The following is a 24,189-nucleotide window of genomic DNA, read 5'->3' on the forward strand; positions in this document are numbered from 1 at the left end:
AAGTGAATCCTAAAAAAACGTAAGATTATCATAAAAAAACCAATAACGAAACCCCACCCCTAACCCCAACATCACAGGTGCAAATGCAAATCGTAAACAAAATGTACGAATGTGGTCGTACGAGTTAATATGAATTAGCCACACTGCAAAAAAATGACTTTCAAGAAAAATTTAACTTAGTATTTTTGTCTTGTTTTCAGTAAAAATATATTAAAATTCTTAAATTAAGATGCTTTTTCTTGATGAGCAAAACGAACCAAGAAAATAAGTCTAGTTTTTAGACCAAAAATATCAAATTTAAGTGATTTTGTGCATAAAACAAGCAAAAAATTCTGCCAATGGCGTAAGCAAAAAAGTCTTGAACATTTTTCTTAAACACTAAATTCAAGAAAAATTTGCTTACCCCATTGGCAGATTTTTCTGCTTGTTTTATGCACAAAATCACCCAAATTTGACACCCCTGGTCCCAAAACTAGACCTATTTTCTTGGGTCGTTCTGCTCATCAAGAAAATACATCTGTATTTAAAGAATTTTAGATTTTTTTTTAGAAATTTTACTTAGTATTTTTGTTTTGTTTTCAGTAAAAAATAAGTACAATTTTTCTTGAAAGTCATTTTTTGCAATGCAACTCGTAAAATACCTACAAATTTTCATGAGATCACGTTGTTCTGGGTCACTTGTAGTTATAAACTTACCACGTCCATTCATCCATTCAAACAAAACTGGTGGATAATTTTGCACGCATAACACTTTCAGTCGTTTTTGTGGATCATTGTGAACAGGGATCATTTTTGGATCTGATTGGCTGACGCACGCGTTGGTCTTGAAAAGTTAGGAAATGTTCAACTTCTGCCGCGGGCAATGGCAGTGACGCAACATTGACGAAAGTCAGTTTGGCAAAGCATGAGGTCACCCATTAAAAGTATATGAGAAGCGTTAATGCTTTCGCCGTGTGTGAACGTACTGTTTGACAGCGTTGTGGTATGTACTCAAATTTTGTTTTTGTTTTTTAGTTCAACCATCGTCACATAAACGTGTCGTTAGTCTCTTTCAGGAAAATGAAAAAGAACATTGATGAATTATCTTGTTCTCCAAAGGAATGAGAATGTCCCTCCTGCAACACCATCTCTCACTAACGTATATAAGCGATAAATCCTGCCCAAACCTTCTGTTAAACCTTCTTATTCATCTGATGTTTACACACAGTCCGACCTTCAAACCCCCAAGTCTGCATAGTACGCATTTTTTATATTGTTTCTGAATATGACCTATCATGATGTATGGAAATAGTGACCTTTAAAGACCTTGTTAGTCAGAACCCAAAAACATGCTGTGATGCAGGGATGAGTTGGCTCACTGTCTGCCATAGCTGGACCTCAGATGCATTTGTGCTGAGATTTCAGCATGTTTTCAAAAGCTGAGAGTGCAGGTCATCAACTAACCCCATCTGGGCAGCAACCCAAAAACAGTATAACCGAGTCAAAACAACATCCAAGCATTTTATTAGTAAAACATCAGAGCTTATAATTTGAATCATCTGGTCCTCCTATTAAAACTCAAAGCTTGCTCTGCGGTAGTAGACGTGCGTGTGTGTAATTAATGTAGATTTTATTCCTACACAGAAAATTCCTGATCATTTCAAATAAGGCTGTCCTATAAAACAATAATTAAAATGTGCATACAACAAACTGCCAAATCTTTCTCTCCAGTAGTTTTAACTGGTGCTTTCTGATCAACAGACCAACAAGGAAAGATAGATCATAGGTCCCAGTTTTTGAATAAAAAGCAATGAGGCTGGTCACGACCATCTGTGTTCAGAGCTTGATTCACTCTGTACTTTAAATGGCTCATATGAGTAACGTGACTTTTTGCCCAGAAATTCCTCATTTTTAGACTTTGTCTTCTTCGCACATTAGAGCATCTGTGCTTTCACTCTCATACTGGTAAGTAGGAGGCATTTGCACGTGTTACCAGCCAGAGTTGGTTGCTAGGCTACTGTGCCGGCAAAGGCCGGAGGCTGAGGGCGGGAGGGTGCTGTATTTGGTTGATGGGAGGGGTCGACCTCTGAGCTCATGGGTGATGATGAGCCCTTGGCCTGCTTTATTGCGTATGGAAGACCGGGCTGTGAATTTTAGTCAACATTTTTGACTAAATTGATGTTTGTTTCACAATCAAAGAGGACATTTTTTTATCGCTTGTTATATCCACCTACCAACTATTTACCCGCTCTACTGCCAAATATTCTGACATATGTTTTGATAAAAAACAACAAGGGAAAACAAGAATATCACAGTAGTTTATTTAGTGGGTAAAAACCTGCACCTATTACTTCAATGGTGGAGGAAATCAAATTTATTTGACACATTAAATAGTTCATGTGCTTGTGAATATCAGCCTGTTTATATGCTTAGTGAAAAATACTAAATCATTGAAAGAAATTAACAATGTGCCTTATTCAAATATGAAAAATAAACAAGATTAACACAATTAGACAACTATGCCTGCTTTATATCAATTTCCAATTTCAGTTTTTCAATTTACAAACTTTTTATAGTTTTGATTGGTCATAGGCATGCAGTACCACATTTAATACCCGGGGGAGCTGCTATTCACAGTACAAAGTGAACAAATTAAAGTAGGCAATATAATGTTTTTGTGATACCTTTCCCTTTTTTAATGGATGCTTTATAAATCAGCTTAAAACACTATGAGGTTCATTCCTACACTGTACATTTTCTCTTCCCTATCATGTGTTATATTAAAATATTTAAAAAAAAAATTTTGCACTGACATATCTTATGCCCTTTGTTTTGCCTCTAAATGCACACCAGTAATGTTTTTAGTAAGGCATGTTTGTTAAAACTAGTTATACACTCACCTAAAGGATTATTAGGAACACCATACTAATACTGTGTTTGACCCACTTTCGCCTTCAGAACTGCCTTAATTCTACGTGGCTTTGATTCAAGGTGCTGGAAGCATTCTTTAGAAATGTTGGCCAATATTGATAGGACAGCATCTTGCAGTTGATGGAGATTTGTGGGATGCACATCCAGTGCATGAAGCTCCCGTTCTACCACATCCCAAAGATTCTCTATTGGGTTGAGATCTGGTGACTGTGGGGGCCATTTTAATACAGTGAACTCATTGTCATGTTGCAGGAACCAATTTGAAACGATTTGAGCTTTGTGACATTATCCTGCATTATCCTGCTGGAAGTAGCCATCAGAGGATGGGTACATGGTGGTCATAAAGGGATGGACATGGTCAGAAACGATGCTCAGGTAGGCCATGGAATTTAAACAATGCACAATTGGCACTAAGGGGCATAAAGTGTGCCAAGAAAACATCCCTCACACCAGTACACCACCACCACCAGCCTGCAAAGTGGTAACAAAGCATGATGGATCCATGTTCTCATTCTGTTTACGCCAAATTCTGACTCTACCATCTGAATGTCTCAACAGAAATCGAGACTCATCAAACCAGCCAACATTTTACCAGTCTTCAACTGTCCAATTTTGGTGAGCTCGTGCAAATTGTAGCCTCTTTTTCCTATTTGTAGTCGAGATGAGTGGTACCCGGTGGGGTCTTCTGCTGTTGTAGCCCATCCGCCTCAAGGTTGTGTGTGTTGTGGCTTCACAAATGCTTTGCTGCATACCTCGGTTGTAACTAGTGGTTATTTCAGTCAAAGTTGCTCTTCTATCAGCTTGAATCAGTCGGCCCATTCTCCTTTGACCTCTTGCATCAACAAGGCATTTTCGCCCACAGGACTGTCGTATACTGGATGTTTTTCTCTTTTCACACCATTGTTTGTAAACCCTAGAAATGGTTGTGCGTGAAAATCCCAGTAACTGAGCAGATTGTGAAATACTCAGACCGGCCCGTCTGGCACCAACATGCCACGCTCAAAATTGCTTAAATCACTTTTCTTTCCCATTCTGACATTCAGTTTGGAGTTCAGGAGATTGTCTTGACCAGGACCACACCCCTAAATGCATTGAAGCAACTGCCATGTGATTGGTTGATTGGATAATTGCATTAATGAAAAATTGAAAAGGTGTTGTGTATTTCCTAATTAATCTAAGACCTAGTCCTGGCTTAAGGTAATCCATGTCCGGAAAAACCACCCCTTTATCAATAAATTTGTAAAAATCTGGTATGGTTCTAAAATGTTTTTCTAAAAAATAAAAAACAGATAGATCCATAATACACATAATCCTTAAACTTTGGGATGCCGGAGCACTTTCAACAAAACCATTTGTGGAAAAACATTCACCCCTTAATGTTCTCTCTACTGTCTTTTGTAAGTAACCTGTGCCTATGGCAACACTTATTTTTCCCATAATTCCCTGAGAAAATGGCATTATGCAATAGATCTGCAACGATAAACCCAAGAGCTGGAGCGCTGAGGTCTTGAACCGACTGAAAAACACTGTTTATTGCGATTGTCCTTCCCTTTGCTCACCCCCATGGCCATTTAGAAAAACTCATTCTGTTATTGGATTGCAGAAAGCACGCTAGCTCTCCACCTGAGTAGGATTCTCTGCAATTGCCATGGAAACTGTCTGAAATGAAACTAGCGGCATTAATACCTGTTGCCGATTTCTCTTTTCCTCCTACATCTACATCCACATAACAGCACAAACAACAACAAACGTGCGAAACCTCCCGGCAGCTGGTACATGCCAAAGCGAGGTTACACATATTATGATATGCATATGTGAGGGGGCGGACCCTGCTTTAAACTGACGAGCAAATGAACAGATCAGCTCTGATCGTGGTGGTACGGAGAGTCATGCTGATAAATCCAATAAATGCTCCTAATGGGGAATAAGAGTGTTAAAAATCGAGGGCAAGCTAAATTATTCCCAAATGTTTTGATCATTACACAAACACCTAATATATCTAAGTATGAGCTGTAGCATGGAGCTACTTCCTGTGAAAAATAGTGCAGGGCTTGGCCGCCTCATCTCCCTAATAATGTGAAACATTTATCTCATGCTAAAGAGAAAACTAGTTCACTCCCAGCGCTTCCTATAATTCCATAAATATATTTGAACTGTTGAAGAAGGATGTTGGAAATGCTCCTGGTTATTATTTTCCTGTTAACTGTTTACTTCTTTAAAAACCCTGTGTAGCTGAGTCAAAGTGACAGTTTACATGTATTGTCTTTGTGATGGATTTTTAACTTAGGGTGTTGTGACAGTTTGCCATCACTTCTCTAGGGAATACATTTTTGTTAGGTCTAACCCCGAAAATGTGTTTTTCTCTCTCTGTTATTTTTCATAACCTACAAATCATGTTATGAAGTTAAATAAGGCTAAAGCATTGGGGATGCAGTTTGTTCCTAGTGGTTTGATGGTCAAAATGTAATTTAAAAATAACTTTACAATCTCATTTCAGAGTCATATCATGCACAACTCCAGCACTTCAGGCAAAAGCTGAACAGAGAACCTGCAGACAAAACATTTAATGCTTTACATGGTCAAGGGAATTTTAAACTCACATGATCTGTTTTTAAATAGTTAGTTAAATAGATATTTCACCCAAAAACTCTGCCATTTCCCCACCCTCATGTTGCCACAAACCTGCACATATGTTGTTTTGATGAACACGGAGGAAGATATTTTGAGGAATGTTTGTAACCAAACTGTTTATGAAGCCCATTCTCTTTCATAGTATGCATTTTTCCTACTATGGAAGTGAATGGGGCCCACGATTGGTTTGGCCACAAATGGCGCCCCTCCATCGCAAAGTACCCCACAGTTTGGTTTGGGTCAGGTCAGGTCAGCTCACCTCACTCTTGGCTTGGTTAGCTTTTCCATCGAGTTCAGTAACACTTCGCAGCGGGAGGGATTATAGGCGTGTCGTTATATTTGCGCTTCCTACTGCTGTGACATCATACAAGTGAGAGCGCATTGTACATTCCCATACATTTATTTATTTCTCAGTCCGCCACAAAATTGACCACAACAAATAGATGTTTACACATAGCGTTTATCACTATCTCTATCTCAAATGACAGTTTCTGTACAAACACCCGTGGCGTAGGTCGACGCGCTCCGCTAAGCCTCATTTAAGTTGCATTTAAGCATATATGCGGACGTGCGCATCGCGAATGTGCCGCTGCAAACTACAAGTCTGGAAAAAAACTGTTATGGTATTCATGATTCACAACCTGTGGATGTTTTTCATCGCTAAAACGGAGTTTAAGAACTTACAGCAATGCACAGATGACAACAGGTTTACTCTAGACAGCGCAAGCTAGCATGAAGGTAAAGCTTATTTTTTACATTATAGCGATGACGCTGGTTGCTTTTTTTTAAAGAAATTTATACAGGTTTGTAACAACATGAGAGTGAGTTAATGATGACAGAATTTTCATTTTTGATTGAACAATCCCTTTAAAGCTATAAAGGTTAATGGAGGTAATGTCAGAGATTAAATGTATTCAAGCTGTCTGACATACTGTAGTGTATTACAAATGAATGTTTAAGAATACAGGTACAAGTCTTTAAAAGATTTGATTGATGAGGTCTATATAATGGCTGTCTAGTCATCAAGACTATAATGAATACTTCCCAAAGCTTGATGATATGCAGCTGCCTGTTTTTTTTTGTTTTTCATATATAAGCTTTTTAATAGTTTACTATTGCTCATATATGAGCTCTCTCATAATGTGGTGTGCTGTGAACAGATCTGTTTCCTGTTTTCTGCACAATACTGCCATTTCCAGCAAGCAGCTTGAATTAAATGAACAGAGCGCAGATGGATTTCAGAAAATACAATTTGGCCTCTATGTGCCCATCATGTTTATGACAAATAAATACTTTATTCACTAAATTATTGGAATAGTTTAGGTCATTCACCTTCCCTGCAAACCGTTCCTTGGATTATTTCGGTATATACAGAAGCATGATTTGATTCATTTTTTCTTTTCTCAAGATAAAATGGATCTGGGATTTCAGTGACCTTTGTAAGATTATTTCTCCTGACTAGGGTTTTGTCATGTGTCTCAATATATCAAGGATTATTTAATCATCTCATCCTTTATGTTCACAGAGAGATTATATTGGAGATGTTGTGATCTGACACATTATGTGATGAAAACGATAGGCGATCAGAATTTAAATCTGGCTCATGTCACTCCTTTTCCCTCTCTACTGTCCTCCCGATAGTCGACAAGACTAAACCAGAATGCTCCCATTTTAATCAACAAAGCTATTTGTATGAAGTGCAAATGTAAAAAAATGTTTAATAGTAATAGTCAACACAATAACATTGAAATAGTATCGAAATTGAAATTAATATTCATTAAAAGTGTCAGTTCAGATAAAGAGGGTGCACTGTAATTAAAATGCAGCATGAAGTTGGTTTTGCAATCAATTCAACCTACTATTTTAAATTTCGATAAGTTGCCATAACTTATAAAAACTATTTGATAATAATTAATTTGCTAAGTTAAAGGATGAGTCAATTTTCTTAAAAAAAAAAAAATCCAGATAATTTACTCACCACCATGTCATCCAAAATGTTGATGTCTTTCTTTGTTCAGTCGAGAAGAAATTATGTTTTTTGAGGAAAACATTCCAGGATTTTTCTCATTTTAATGGACTTTAATGGACCTCAACACGTAACAGTTTAAATGCAGTATCAAAGGAGTTTAAACGATCTCAAACGAGGCATAAGGGTCTTATCTAGCAAAACGATTGTCATTTTTAACAAGAAAAATAAAAAATATGCACTTTTAAACTACAACTTCTCGTCTATTTCCAATCCTGTGACTCGCCAGCGCGACCGCACGTAACATGTCATCATGCCGAAAGGTCACAGATGACTTACGCGAAACTCCGCCCCAGTGTTTACAAGTGTGGAGAAAGAGGAACGTTCCAAAGTTGTTGTATGTCGAATAATACTAATTAATGTCTCTATGTCAGTTTATTGTTTAAAATGGTCCGCAAATGTGCGTTTCATATGTGTAACACGTGACCTTTCCACGGCATTACGTAATTACGTGGGGTAGCGCTGGCGAGTCACAGGACCGGAGATAGACGAGAAGTTGCAGTTTAAAAGTGCATATATTTTTATTTTTCTTGTCAAAAATGACAATCGTTTCGCTAGATAAGACCCTTATGCCTCATTTGGGATCGTTTAGAGTCCTTTGAAACTGCAATTTGAAATTGCATTAAAACTGTTAAATGTTGGGGTCCATTAAAGTCCATTAAAATTAGAAAAATCCTGGAATGTTTCCTCAAAAAACATAATTTCTTCTCCACTGAACAAAGAAAGACATCAACATTTTGGATGACATGGTGGTGAGTAAATTATCTGGATTTTTTTAAAGAAAATGGACTAATCCTTTAAAGTAACATAAAAATATGTTGATTTGGCATCAATGTTTACAGTGTAATAAAAGAAAGATGAGAAAGTACAGAATAGGTAAGTAATCATTTGAGGTCCGGTTATTTCAGAATTTTTACAATAAAGTACTTCTCTAAATAAAGATGATATATGTAATAAATAAGCAGGTCGAGACAAAAATGATTTAAACATGGTAAAATGTGTTTAGCGACACTAAGAGCACTAGACTCTTTTTGGTAGCTGAAATTATTATTAAATTAGTCAAAATCAATTTTTTACTATATCACTTTATATTAATCATTTTTCTCTACTTCCATCCTTGCAGCACTCTGTGCATGTTATTGAATTAAGTATATGACCACCCACGCCAAGCAATGCTTTTCTAGTAGCCTGTACAGTTGTTTTTGTTTTTTTCTTCTTTTTTCTGTTTTCAATTTATCCCGAAAAACAGATTACTGTGCCAGTTTGTGTGGAACACCATCTATCAAATGGAGGCTTGATCAGGTATATGGATCGATTCAATTCACTTTCATGCCCTTGTTTCAGTGACCTTCTTGATCAAGAGCTTTGTAGTGTAGCAAACTCCATAATACTGTGAGCAGCTGTAGCTTGAGACACTTTATCATATCAACTAAATTACATAGAGCTAAATTACTGGGGGTATGAAAGAGAGTGGATGCAGCCAACAACGTACCGTGTTGTAAACATAATGCAAAAAGAAACCGTTTTTACATCACCTGGGATAATTTAAACATAAATGTCTACACATTCCAAAATGTATGTCACCTGAATTTGAATTGAAAAATGTTACCACCAATGAAGCTGTTTTGCATTATACAAAACATTTTATGACACCTGTCACAAAAACGTACAGACCGTTGACATTTTATTCCTCATATTTTCAACTCTAAAGATCACCCAAAAAATTAAAATTTTGTTCTAAACCTGTATGAATTTCTGATGAACACAAAATTAGATGTTTTGATAAATGATGTTAAGCACACAGCTGATTGTAACCATTGACTTCCATAGTAGGAAAAACAAATATGATTGAATTCAATGGGAACCGTAAACTGTGTGCTTACCATAATTTATCAAAATATCTTCTTTATCATTTATTCCAATACTTCCATATTACTTGTTTTCCTACTATGGAAGTCATTGGCAGCTGTGTGCTTACCGTCATTTTTCAAAATATCTTCTTTTGTGTTCATCAAAAAAAAAAGGAAAGAAATTCATACAGGTTTAAAACAACATGAGGATGAGAAAATTATGAATTTAAATTTTTGGGTAAACCCCTTTAATGGCTGTTCACATTATGGAATAGAAAATATATACAGTCCTGTGCAAAAGTCTTAGGCCACCACTACCAGACTTGTTGTTTAAGAAGTTTCAATGTCCATAGATATTTATTTTTTCAATCTATTTTATTAAGATACAAACAGAAAATACAGGAAATACAGGGCCGGTTATAGATATTTGGAGGCCCTAGGCAAAATTTATGTTGGAGGCCCCTCACACCCCTCTAATTTTCAGAATAATCTGAGAAAGTGTTTTTTCTACCCTGTAAGAATTCATTTGACCACTACCAGTTATTAAACATGTTTTCCCTATTACTTTTCTGTTTTATCAAGTTAACAAATTGATTAAATTTATGTTAAAATTTATTTAGAAATGTTGCAAAACCACATGTGTTAAACATTTTAAGGCAGGTCAAATTTGTTGTTGTGTTGGATGCAGTAATTTATTTAAAACATCACCTTTTTGGGATAACACACGATAACAGTTTTGCTTTCTCCAAAGAGTAAAATTAAAAAGATTGCAAAAACCCTAACTGTAAAAAAACTACAGATGAACACCTCCTAGAAACCTTTTTTTTTATTAGCTAGTTATGAAGAGGAATTCCCCTCTTACTGAACCAATATACAGTATAAAGTTTTCCATTATACCATGTATATATTCATATGTACTTCAATACCTTTTTATACCTTAAATATCCATACAAATCAGCTGGCACTGGAAGTTAAACAGACAAACTACTAAGCAGAATAATAAAAAAAATTCATGTTTTCATGATTTGAAAACTAAAATAAAGTGTAGAGGACTTACAAGATATACTGACAGTTTACTTTAGGTAACACCAGTTTTGTCTGCTGTTTGAGTTTAAATACAAACTTTTTTATCTTGACTATTTTGGTAGGCAGCTTCCCACGCAATGCTATCGGGCACAAGCATTCAAAGTGTCTAAACAGAGTCAGCAGCGCTCAAGTTTGATCTGTCCTTAAATGAGGCTGATACACAGAACAAAGCTAAGTTTATTTTTATACCTGCATCATGTGCTGAACTATCTTTGCATGCCGCTTTTGCTAAGAAGGAAACAAAGGATGTGATAGCCGCTTTCAGCGTCACTCAAAGTCGGTCAGCTGCAGAGATTTGAATGCTGTTCATCTAGGCTTCTTCAACTTTATGAGGCACTGCAAGAACCGACAGGTGAATGATATCAAAGCACCACAAGAGCGAATATAGAAATCATACAGGGGAGTCTGCTTATCAATTGTTCTCACGTTACTTTGATGTCATCAGCCTGCGGTTCTTGCGGCGGCGGCGCAGCATAAAGTCGAACTCTCCTTAAAACTTTATTTATTGCTGTCAGTAGTAATTGTCGGATTAGCGCACATGGATTAAGCAGTTATGGAAGCTGCCCACTTGAGGCCCTAGGCATTTGCCTACTCTGCCTATAGGTAGCGCCGGTCCTGAGAAAATATGTACCAAAAAAAAATATTTTCTGGACTAAATGTCTTCTTTAGGCATCGTCAGTGTTTAGTGTGACCCTTTCGCACTAAACACATCTTGAGCGTTTTTGAGCAGAATTAAGTAAAAAAAAAATTTTAGAAATTAGGATTTCAATTTATTTACGTTTAAGAGATCCTGCAGTTTCCTGCTATTGCTCAAGTGGAAGGGGAGTTTACCCTAAAAAACTTGACACATCACTTTACATTTTTTAATACTATATATACACATTTCCTCTATTTGCTTGACGTATTCTATTAAAGAGACTGATAAACAATTATTTATGAACACTAAAACATGCAAAAACAACAAATCTAATTCTGGCATAGTGGCCATAGACTTTTGCACAGTACTGTATATATATATATTTTAAGTACGGAACATGTGCGAATTAACACCGTTATCGTCCAGTGGTGTGAAAAAAATATAATTATCTTATAGTTAACGTTATTATTTGTGTTAAAGTGTGAATGGCCTTGATAAATATTCAACATGTGTTTTGTAGAAGTTTTCACAGTGGTAAAATTTGTGAGAAGTAGTAACCAATTCTTTTCAGCAGTTCATATATTATGTTGTAGTATACGGCAGTTCCTAAAAAAGTTACTGGTCCGCGACTGTTGTTGATGTTGGACTTTCAGTGTACATATCTAAAGTAAACTATAAGGATAGATGAACGATGGGGGTTTGGTCCCTCGAGCACATGCCAAGACAATGTTTCAAATCCCTTTCATTTTCTCTTACGATGCAGTCAGCTTTACATCTGTCTGCGGTGTGTGCATTAAAGAGATGAGGTAGAAAGGGACCATTTGAAGTTGATACATGTTGCTCTTGTGGGAACGCCGCCCCTTTGCAATTTAGTGGGAAAAAAGAGAAATAGCAGAACAAAAAGCAGAATACATTTCCATTTAATCTGTCGATATAGAGTCATCTCTCTAGAGGCACCTTTGATCTGAGATGCAAAGCTTTATTCCTTTGTCAGTAGGTGCTGCCTGGATAGTAAAGAGTGAGTTTTAGACAGAAGACGACGTGCGCAAATACACATACGTGCACAGAGCAAAGTTAACATATAGACGTTGGCAACTAAAACTTTTTCAAGAATACATATACAGATCTGGGATTATAAAGATTTTCAAGAAATATGTTGTTTAGGAATATCTGCTTTTAATAACAATATTTTCAGTGCCAGTTAACACATTGATCAAGTGCAAGAGCGGAGGAAGCGTCAGTATTTCTGTATACTACAGTACTTGATCATGATGCAATATCTGTCTTTCTATCTATCTATTAAAAACTCATTTTATTAAACTTCTGATAAACTATCATCATTTTGATGAACAAACTCAAATATATTGATCAGAGGAGACATTTCCCATCAGCATCTTTGACCCTGGATGTTGTTCATTCATCTATTAATCCATGCGCAGAAGTCAGTGATTGAACTTTAAACAAGGTCTGAAATCACACAACTAAAACCAGATTGGATTCAATCAAAAACCTAAATTGTCCAGAGACTGAGGAATGTGTTATTTGTGCATGAGACATCTACCGCAGTAATCTTAACAGACACGATTGGAAATTGAATCATAAATTAACCAGGTGCTTTTGAGGCTCATGGATTTCCAATGTATGTTGAGGCAACAGCAGTGATTTTAGAAGAAGAACCACAAAGCCCCTAAGCTTATACTCTTGTACACCAATAAAAAATAAAGTTTGTAGCAACTAAAAGGACCAATAAAATGTAAGTGTTTGAAATTTGGTTTTATGAATCCAGGGAAATTAATCATTATCGAGGGATATTTAAAAACAAATATTTGAGCAGTATTTGCTAATTACGCCTGTAGGCATAAATATTATAATTATATTTTTTTTACTTGAGGCTTGGCCAGAGACACTCAAGTATCTATATATATTTTTATACAGTTTAAGCATATAAATTTAAACATTTCCTTAAGCCAAGGGTGTAAGGAATATTTAAATGACTTGGCACAGTAAAAATCACTATGGCACAGTATTAATCGTTTCAAACATGTTTACCATGGATATACAGTGAGCAAAATAAAATAAACACCTTGCTATTTTGCAAGTTCTCCCACTTGGAAATAATAATAGAGGGGTCTGAAATTGTCATCGTAGGTGCATGTCCATTGTGAGAGACATAATCTAAAATAAATCCCAATGTATGATTTTTTAACTATTTATTTGTACGATACAGCTGCAAATAAGTATTTGAACACCTGAGTAAGTCAATGTTAATATTTGGTACAGTAGCCTTTGTTTGCAATTACAGAGGTCAAACCTTTCCCTTTAGTGTTTCACCAGGTTTGCACACACTGCAGAAGGGATGTTGGCCCACTCCTCCACCCAGATCTTCTCTAGATCACTCAGGTTTCTGGCCTGTCGTTGAGAAACACGGAGTTTGAGCTTCCTTCAAAAATTCTCGATTGGGTTTAGGTCTGGAGACTGGTTAGGCCACGCCAGAACCTTGATATGCTTCTTACAGAGCCACTCCTTGGTTATCCTGGCTGTGTGCTTTGGGTCATTGTCATGTTGGAAGACCCAACGTCGACCCATCTTCAATGCTCTAACTGAGGGAAGGAGGTTGTTCCCCAAAATCTTGCAATACATGGCCCCGGTCATCCTCTCTTTAATACAGTGCAGTCACCCTGTCCCATGTGCAGAAAAACATCCCCAAAGCATGATGCTATCACACCCATGCTTCACAGTAGGTATGGAGTTTTTGGGATGGTACTGATCATTCTTCTTCCTCCAATCATGTTTAGTGGAATTATGACCAAAAAGTTCTATTTTGGTCTCATCTGACCACATGACTTTCTCCCATGACTCCTCTGGATCATCCAAATGGTCATTGGCAAACTTAAGACGGGGTTGGACATGTGCTTATTTAAGCAGGGGAACTTTCCGTGCCATGCATGATTTCAAACCATGACGTCTTTGTGTATTACCAACAGTAACCATGGAAATGGTGGTCCCAGCTCTTTTCAGGTCATTGACCAGCTCCTCCCGTGTAGTTCTGGGCTGATTTCTCACCTTTCTTAGGATCATTGAGACCCCACAAGGTGAGATCATGCATGGAGCCCCAGTCCGAGGGAGACTGACAGTCATGTTTGGCTTCTTCCATTTTTTAATGATTGCTCCAACAGTGGACTTATTTGTAGCCGTTTCATACAAATAAATAGTTAAAGAATCATACATTGTGATTTCTGGATTTTTTTTTAGATTATGTCTCTCACGGTGGACATGCACCTACAATGACAATTTCAGACCCCTCCATGATTTCTAAGTGGGAGACCTTGCAAAATAGCAGGGTGTTCAAATACTTATTTTCCTTACTGTAATATGGATAACGACATTTGCTCTCCACGCATATAAAACAGACTTATATATATATATAGCAATATTTAACTATGTTATTTCCTCTACTTAATTAATACATGCCTATATTTTTGAATGCGTGCACTTTTAACTCTGTACAGCGCTTCTTGAATATGTTAGTATTTAGCCTAGACCCATTCATTCCTATGGCTCCAAACAAAAGTTTTATTTTGTGCCACCATACTTACTCGTGTAACTACTCATGTAACCGTCTTTAAATAGGGAAAACATGGAAGTGTTTGGTGGCTTCTAAATTCATCCTTGTTTGGAGCCATAGGAATGAATGGAGCTAGGCTAAATGCTAACACATTCACGACGCGCTGTACAAAGATTAAAAGTGCACGCGTTGAAAAAAGATAGGTATGTATTAATTCATCTAAGTTGAGGTAAGAACATAGTAAAATATTGAAAAACGGTGGTGTTTTCCTTTAATAGCTAACCCCAAAAATAAAAATTAATTTACTTTCATACGTTACAAACCTTTCTGAGCACCATTGACTTCCATATTATTTGTTTTTTCTACTATGGAAGTCAATGATGCTCTTGTTTTCTGTTTTATTACAAATATCTTCCTTTGTGTTCAGCAGAGCAAAGAAGTGTAAAATTATGTAATTGAGTATTTTCAATTTTGAGGGAACTATCACTTTAATCAAGTTATTAATCTCATAATGCAAATATTCACAATATTGAGATCTGGGAAGAAAATGTGCAATTACTAATGAAGTGGTTCACATTTTGGTCACACTACAACTCAAGCATCTTATCATAATGTATGCGCTGGTTCGTAGTAAATGTAATGGCAATGAAAATTACCCCCAAATAGGCAAACAAAAAAGAAAAACCCTTGCGTGAGCTCAGTAGTAAATCAGAATGAGATATGCTAAAGCTCCATGCCTTGCTAGGGGGATGAATAACAAGCCTTTTTCTTGACCCAGAATGTGTTTGCTTATATATATATATATATATATATCAAACTCCCAAGGAAAGGAAGTGTAAAATTATAAAAAACAACAACACAGAATATCATAAAGCAATACATCATTCTCAATTCAATTTGTTTTTGCTAAACTTCAAAACAATGCTTGATGCATTTTTGCAAGTATGGTAACTGCACACCTTTCCCTACAGTATTTTGGGTACATCATAATTTAATATACAGTTTGGTAAAATTATAATAATTGCTATTGCTGTAATTATATGGGATTTGCTTGTGTTTGCTTGCTGATTTAGAAAATTATGCAATTATACAGTAATAATCTCTGTGAATTACAAGGTTGTCTGTTGTGTTCTTGCTTTATAATGTTTAAAGACTCATGTTATGAGTAAAGTCATACTGTCTTAAGATATAAATGATCAACTTATGCAATGCATCTGTACTTTATTTAGCTTGCTATTGCACATGGATCGATGCTGGATTTTACTTATGTGGCATATGTGCAAACAGAATCAAGCCATGTGCAGAAAAATCATTGGGTTTATTCTTGCTAAGGCAAGCATCGCCATTATTATTTCTCATACTTGGTGTTAGTGATTTGAACAAACTTTTTAATGTGATTTAACTCATTCCACACTATTTGTGCTATGGATATGAATGTTATCACAAATTGCACGACTTGAAAAGAACTGTTCTATTACTTTTGAATTGACCTTGTAATTTTCACCTGACGCATAATAAATTGAGTAGAAATAGACTTACACCAGAGGAAGGACCCAAGCCTGTCTATGGACTGGAAAACAGAGAGAGGTCTGAACAACCATAAAGCGCAACACTAAAAACACCATAGCAACCACATAGCAATGCCTTGACAACCGTAATATCGTATAGCATCATAGTGCTAAGTTTTACTCGGGCAAGCACCATGGGCATGCTGGTAATCTTTTTTTTAGAATAATTTAGTTTTTTAGGACACTACCAAGCGTGCCGCACAAGCCCTGAAAAGTGAAACCAAAACGTCTTGATCGCCCCCCAGTGACTGGTCCCAGTATAGGTCATAAACCCCGCCTCCCCATGTTATTCAATGGGACTTGAGACCAACTAAAAAAATTAATTACACTTCAATTATCTTTTTTCCGAAGCTGGTTTCTGTGATTTACATGTACATTCAAATGTTTGTTTTTAAAATAGGTTTGTGTTTAGTTAGTTATTTAATGATATAAAAACACGTCATGATTGACAGCTGTGATATCGTGTGATATGTGCATTCTACGAGAGCGAGGGCGGGGTTTTGATTTCGCGGCTTCACTTCCTGCTCACTACTGCGCATGACTGGTCCCGAAATCGCTACTTCGCAGACTCAAGACCCAAGATGTCAGCGCCATATCGGGACACTGGCGGCTTCACTTTTCACCAATGGAAGAGAGCGAACAGGCGTCGTCCATCTTTTTTTACAGTCTATGGACACTACGAACAAGCAAGTTTTATTACGGTATGTGTTATATTATGTGTCATTTACAGAGACTGAACACTTGTTTCAGTGTTAATGTAAAAGCAATCTTCATTACACAGTTTTGCACATAATGTTTGACTTATTAAATAATTCATGGATTGGGATTCAATTCCACATATCAAAAATGATGCATATAAGCCAAATATAAATGCATATTGCATACTACAGGTATCTAAAATTATGCACTCAAGACATCCTACAGCACGGTTGCTTTGAGCTATCTTAAAAGCCTTCACATTGAGCTTTGAGACCGAAATTCAAATATATTCACCTCAAAGGACCGCTGTCACAACTCGGTTTTGTAAGTCTTTAAAACGATAAAGTATAAAATGAATAATTTTCACAGTATTATTCTCTAACTTGCCTACATTTTACCTTCATCTATTTTGTCACTGCATGCCCACAAATCTAATGCACTAGATTTGTGTGCACTAAATGCACTAAAATCTGTTCGGTCATCTACCATCTGTCACACTGTGTGTGTGTCCTGGAAATATATATTACTTTTATTTCTAACACTATTTAACTTAAATCTAGCATTCTCATATTTTTAGCGTGCAGTAAATGTTTTAGTATTTATTAGAAAGTGTGCAGTAAAGTGCGATTATACAGATTTAAGACATTTGTTAGCATTTAGTATTATTTATACTGAGCAAAAAATCAAGTTTTTACTTAACAAGTTACTCAAAACAAAGCATTAAATATAATATAAAGGATAAAGGAACACCGCACACCATTTTGATGGTGTACTTGAGATGCTCGTATAATTCATTTATGTTCTGAAAGTGCAGTACATTAAAGAAATAAAAAAAAAAATCTGTATTTACATAATACAAACTAGATTTCTCTAAAATGGCCACAAAACAATGTGAGATATTTCATTATTTTGAAGATACACCAACACAAACAATAAACATGATGAGCTACAGTAGATGCTCAGTACTGCTCTTCATTGAGATCATACTGAGTTTAAACAATGAATAACACTGACATGATGCACATAGGTTCGCCTAAACTGCATTTCAATAATCCATGCTAGTACCATTGCATTTTTCAGTACCTTTTATTGCAAGTGCCTGCAAAGTTTATTTTGTTAAAGTAGATTTAGTTTAATTATTATTTTAAGGTATTTGCAGTGTAAAACATATTCATTTTACTGTAAGATTTACCTGAACCTGGGCTTTAAGTTTATAAAGATGACTGATCATGGTGAATGGCACAAAGGCTGTCTATTCTGGTGAGGGATAAAGGTTGTGCTACTCTATAATTCAGAGCTCTGTTGTTTTTCTCGTGGATCATCATTGTCAAGAGTTTGAGTTACGCGAGTTCATTTTCTGCAGGGCTTCATATCAGACTCGGTAGAACAACATGCAGTCCGCAGCATCTCTTTGGGGACTTTTTTTACAGGCGATATTAGTCCGGATTTCAATCCGGCTATAAATCTTGAACCAAGCATCTCAAAAAGTACAACATTTCACTGTGTTGTATACCCATAAACAGTGGTGGCTGATGACTGCTCTTCCGAGGGCCGCAAATTCAAACTAAGGGTGTTTTCACACCTAGTTCGTTTGAGCCCTCCAAACGTTCTCAGAGCAGTTCAAGGGTGTATTTGTGAACAAACCAAGTGATCTCAGACCCCCCTAAAGGGACCCAAAAGTAAACCGAACTCAGACCACATCAGGAGGTGGTCTGAGTACGGTTGCTTTTGGGTTCTTTTGTGGTTCGATTTCTTTTTGATATGTGAAATCAATGAGGTCCCGGTACACTTTGCGTGTTGTTTGGACATTGTATTAAAATCAACTGCTGCACAGAAAGCTGGGATCTGAGTTCTTATAAAGTTGTGATGTGAACAAGAAAGGGTCTGAGATCACTGGGTCCTCTTTTGAGTCCACTTTATTGTGAAAACCAAAAGGACTGAGGTCACATTCGGCTAGTTCCTTTTCTGGTTCACTTTAAGTGAACTGGGTTTGGTTCTTTTGAAATGAACTATGTGAAAACACCCTAAGTGTTCGGGTGTGTCATGTGTAGCTCGTGTTTTCAAAACATGTGCTTGTTGCGTCATGTGAACCATGTGCAACATGTGCACCACGTGTTATGCCAAAACAAGTGCCTGCTGCACACGCGTTTTTATGACAAAAGAGACGCTCACGTTCACAAAATACACGCAAGACACTCACTTAATAGTAAACTCTGATTACACATGAGATTATGTGAGTATCTGGCAAACACGAGCGTCTCTTTTATCATAAACCCTTTAGACGCATCTGCCACAGGCACTTTTTTTTTGACGAGACACATGCCGAACACATATTTTGAAATTACAAACCACGTACATGTTGAGACGAACTTTGCATCGTGCGCCCTCGAAAAAAAGTCACTGGCCGCCACTGCCCATAAAGGTAAAAAATTAAATGGGTACCACCTCAGCGACAGAAAAGATGGGTACAGTTTTGTGCCTTTTTATATTAATATTAATTTTTTAATTTTTTGCATCTGTGGTAACACACAGAAGGTCAGCGTTTTTTTCCAAAGGCAAGGTCCCTGTAAATGTACTAAATAGTGTTTTTCACAATAATGCCATTATTGGCTCCCCAAAGATCCTTTCAGTCAAAGCTTCTTCAAACAATAATTTCTTTCTTACTTTTTTATAGTCTGTTGAACGTTTAATTACTCTAAAGAAGAAGAAGAAAGGTTCTGTGGAGGTTAAAGTTTCTTTATGAAACCATACAGCCGTCAGACTTTTTGCAACCTTTATTTTTAAAATTGCAGGTTTGCTGTTTATTATGTATGCTTTCCCTTATCCCGCAATGTATAGTTATTCCTCTAACATCTGCATTTGTATTCTGTGACTGTCTGTTTATAATGGTGTATCCTGGCAACTGTGGGCCAACTGGCATCAGGAGAGCGATGGGCTGGCAGAGTCAGATCTACTAAAGCAGAAATGTGGAGATCACCAACCGGCACAAAAGGCAGTGGGTTAAAAACGCTAATGAGTAAAGGGGTAAGACCAAATAACAGAGGACGGAGTGTGCACATAGTAATGTACAGAACATAGCCTGCAGGAAAGTAGCACACCGACACGGAAAATGTGAGGTGGAAATTTATGCTGCACAGTTACAAAAAGCTTGTGCAAATGAGTTTAAGTGTGATTTAAAGTGTCATGACACATGCATGCATACCTTGGTGATTCTCACAAAATCCAGACTTAAAAGTGTCCAGGTGTCCAGCATCAGATTTTTTTAAAAGCTTTGAAGGTTACCACCTGATTTTAACACTCAAAACAAGTACCTACTTAAAATATTACTGGTTGCTAGCAAAAAGGCAATAACTAAGAAATGGTTGGATGTGAACCCACCAACAAAAAAAGAATGGATAATGATTGTAAAAAATATGTATGATATGGAGAATCTCACCTTTTCTCTAAGATTAAGCATGGATAAATTTTACAAGTACTGGTCAAAATAGTTTAAGTATAGGAGTGTGGATCGAACATAATGAGAGGTTGTAAATGTCCTGCAATGTCTGTGCTTTTTGTTTTATGAGAGGACCTTGAACTTTTTTTTTTTTTTTTAGATATATATTCTCCTGGTGGATGTTTTCATTTTCATTTATTTTATTATATATATATATATATATATATATATATATATATATATATATATATATATATATATATATATATATATATATATATATATATATATATATATATATATTAGGGCTGTCAAAATTAACGCGTTAATAACGCGTTAACGCAAATTCATTTTAACGCCACTAATTTTATTAACGGAGATTAACGCAACGCGCAATTTCTGTTTGACCCTTGGTCCAGCCCATACAGTTGAATGAACAGAGACGCAGACAAATGTGACTCTCTCTAAATGAGTAAAAGGTTTTCATAGAAATAAGAACATTAAGCAAATCGTCTACCAAATCCAATGCTTTAAATGCTCGTTGGACATCTGAAATTATCTTTATTTATACGTCTGAGAGGTGTAACGTTACCGTCCTCCTAATGCTTAATCTAATACAAAAATGCGTCTCAATTCATTTTGGTTTCGCTTTTATGCATGACTTAAAAAATAGACTGCAGGACTTGCTTGATGTTAAAATAGTCATTAAGAGAGATAAAGTTCGGTACCTGATTAATGTTAAAGAGTTATTAAGAGCGACAAGACTCAAAAGCGATCCCCTCACGCTGACTGACTGACATCTGAAGCGCGTGCACACAGACGCGCGAGTGCGCGACCTGGAGACATCTACACAAAATTACAGTTTTACAAATATCTGTTTTGATAAGAATTCACGCAGGTAGGCTCTATAATCTGTTATGTTTTAAGTAATTGTTTGGTTACCTGTTGGGTAAAACTATCAGATGTGTAACATTATATTAGATCACTTAGATTTTAAGCAGTCTGTCTCAATGTCAATCAAACAAAAGGAAAAAAGTTGAACATACATTGATGATGTTTTTGCTTTGTGTGTGCTAAATCTATTAGTTTTACCAGTGATTTTAAGGTATTGATGTGGTAATATAATGTATGGATGTGGTAATTTTTGTGGTAATTTGACTCTTTCATCTTCAAACACGTGTAGTTCTGTCATATTTTGTTATATTTCAACAAATCATGCATTGTTCTATGTTTTTAATAGAGAATGTCAAAATAAGAACAACTATTTTTTTTTAAAATTGGCTAATTCTGACTCAACTTGCCAGCACAGGTCACAAATGATACAGCCGCAAACAAAAATGGAGAAAGAAAAATCTTCTTAAAGGAAAATTAGTATACAAAACAATGGCTGATGATCCTGTTAAAAATGTAAACAGGCTATTGTTAACATACATTTGCATAAAGCATCTATATATATGTAGGGGAGAGCGGGGTATGTTGTCACACTTTTCACACTGTCTAACATTTACTGAGCACCATACATCAAAATGGTATAAATCTCATACCAAATGAAAGAAGGAAGTCTTGGGCACATATGTTGTATTCATAACATCTTTATATCTTATCTCATTACAGAGTTGTAGACTGTTGAATAGTGACTGTGCACTTGTGACAATTTGCCCCATCGGAGGGTAAGTTGTCACACTAGGGCGGGTAAGTTGTCACACTAGATTATCTAAAAATAAGAACACAACTACTTAATTGTGAATATTGATTTTAATTTTTAAACTCAAACCAAACTGGAAATATAAACATCCGTGCCTGGAGAATCTGGAAAAACAATTATTTCAATCAAAATAATGCACATTTCAATTAAGTGGCAAGACCACTTTACTTTGAACTTTGGTTCAAATGTTCTATGGCTTTCACATAAAACCAGATAACTGAATGGAACGCTGCAGATAACTTGCTTAACTTAACATGTTGAACCTCTGAACAAAACAGATGCCCTGTATGACTAATAGGACTCATCTCCAGAATCACAATTCTGACACACATAAATTGCCTGGCCTGAGGTGCAACGAGGCAGAAGCACTCTTCATCATCTGATGATGACTCTTGCATGATTTTTCTTCTTTTAGCTGCCTTGTTTTTCATAGGTCCAGATTTCTGCTTCCCTTTCTTTTGAAACAGCTTTTTGCTAGATTGAGGCTTATTCTTTTCTATATCATGTTTTCTGAGCATGTTCGATGTGTTTGTTTGTACAGGGGCAAGTTGTCAGATGTGACGACTTGCCCCAAAGTCATTGAGACAACTTGCCCCATACTTACTTGTGTGCTAATGTTGTCTAAATCTCAAGTTTAGCTCATCATATCACTTTAGCTAAAGTATCAAAAGACACTTTACGGTCTCCTCTATTTTGTGCAAAATAATCATTTTAAACATTCACACCTAACAAAGTTGTATTGCATAAAATGTAAAGTGATTTTTTTTTACTTTTTAAGCAGAAAAATAAGAAAATTGTGCTAACCTCAGATTACAGTGATCTTGACCACATGTGAACAGGAAGTTCACTATAGAAGAAGAAGTCACATAAAGTGGCTATTTGATTTTTGAGATAGAGCCTCTAGTGTTGGAGTTATTAACAGTGTGACAACTTACCCGTGTGACAACTTACCCCGCTCTCCCCTATATATGATTAGAATATTAAAAACCTGAAAAGTGTTAAATTAGGGTAAATTTAGAATGGATAAAAATGTGCGATTAATTTGCGATTAATCGCAGTTAACTCATGAAATCATGCGATTAATCTAGATAAATTTTTTTAATCTATTGACAGCCCTAATATATATATATATATATATATATATATATATATATATATATATATATATATATATATATATATATATATATATATATATATATATATATTTTTTTTATTATTATTTTTTCTTTCTCTCTCTTCCGATATTATTTGGAGAGCAACCCCTGACATAAAGTTAACTGTACATGAACATCTTATCTGTATGTGATACCCCAGTGACCTGTCTGTTCTGTTCGTTGGTATGTGTTGCAGAAAAAATAAAAAGTATAAAAAAAGGAAAAAAAGCCATTGAAGTTTTTTTTTGCATATAAGATTAAGGTCTGAACTTAAAAAGTAAAAAAAAATTCCTATAGAATTATTTAAATTTTTTAGATTACCATTATAAAAAATATCATTACCGCAACATGATATTACATTAAGTATTTGCATTAACAAACTCATGTTTCGGTAATGAGAACTAAAAAGTTGTCTAGGTACTATGACGAACAAAATTTTAACTTTTATCTGGAGAGAAAAAACAAGAACTGCTTATCTGGTAGCCATCTTGAGTGTCACAGTCAATTATGTCCCTTCCAACATTTTTCTTGGACACATTTATATTCCTTATTATTGTCTCGACATTTACCAATGATCACCAAATACCACATGTTTCTTTACTGTAAATGTTTATAGTGTAACATGCACTGAAGCTTTTTATTTTTAAGATTTTTTAATTATAATTTTTTCATGTCAAAGAACCAAAATCAGTCATAGACACATTGCGGTAATGAAAATTTCCCCTTAAATGTGAAAAAAACAAAATTGGTTTGTATGATGTCATTTGAAATCATGTGCAAAATAGTACACGATGAGATGTTTGTAACTGTATGCTTCTTATTTTGATACTCTTGCTTTGCATTTACTTGTTTTTATCAAAATGTTTTATGACACCAAGTCTAATTTCGCGAGAATCACGCACCTATATACTGTGTTGTA

General features: G+C 35.9%; 1 protein-coding gene across 1 annotated transcript in view; it reads left to right on the top strand.

Moving 5' to 3' along the window:
• The window catches only part of LOC129428215 (uncharacterized), a 63,587-nt gene extending 41,125 nt beyond the window's left edge, over positions 1-22,462 (top strand). Inside the window, exon 4 of the mRNA XM_073876017.1 lies at positions 22,023-22,462. Coding sequence (XP_073732118.1) covers positions 22,023-22,038 — 16 coding nt within the window. The 3' untranslated portion in view covers positions 22,039-22,462. The remainder of the gene's footprint in view (positions 1-22,022) is intronic.
• The last annotated feature ends 1,727 nt before the right edge of the window (positions 22,463-24,189 follow it).

Source organism: Misgurnus anguillicaudatus, chromosome 14, assembly GCF_027580225.2.
Source record: "Misgurnus anguillicaudatus chromosome 14, ASM2758022v2, whole genome shotgun sequence".
Taxonomy (NCBI): Eukaryota; Metazoa; Chordata; class Actinopteri; order Cypriniformes; family Cobitidae; genus Misgurnus; species Misgurnus anguillicaudatus.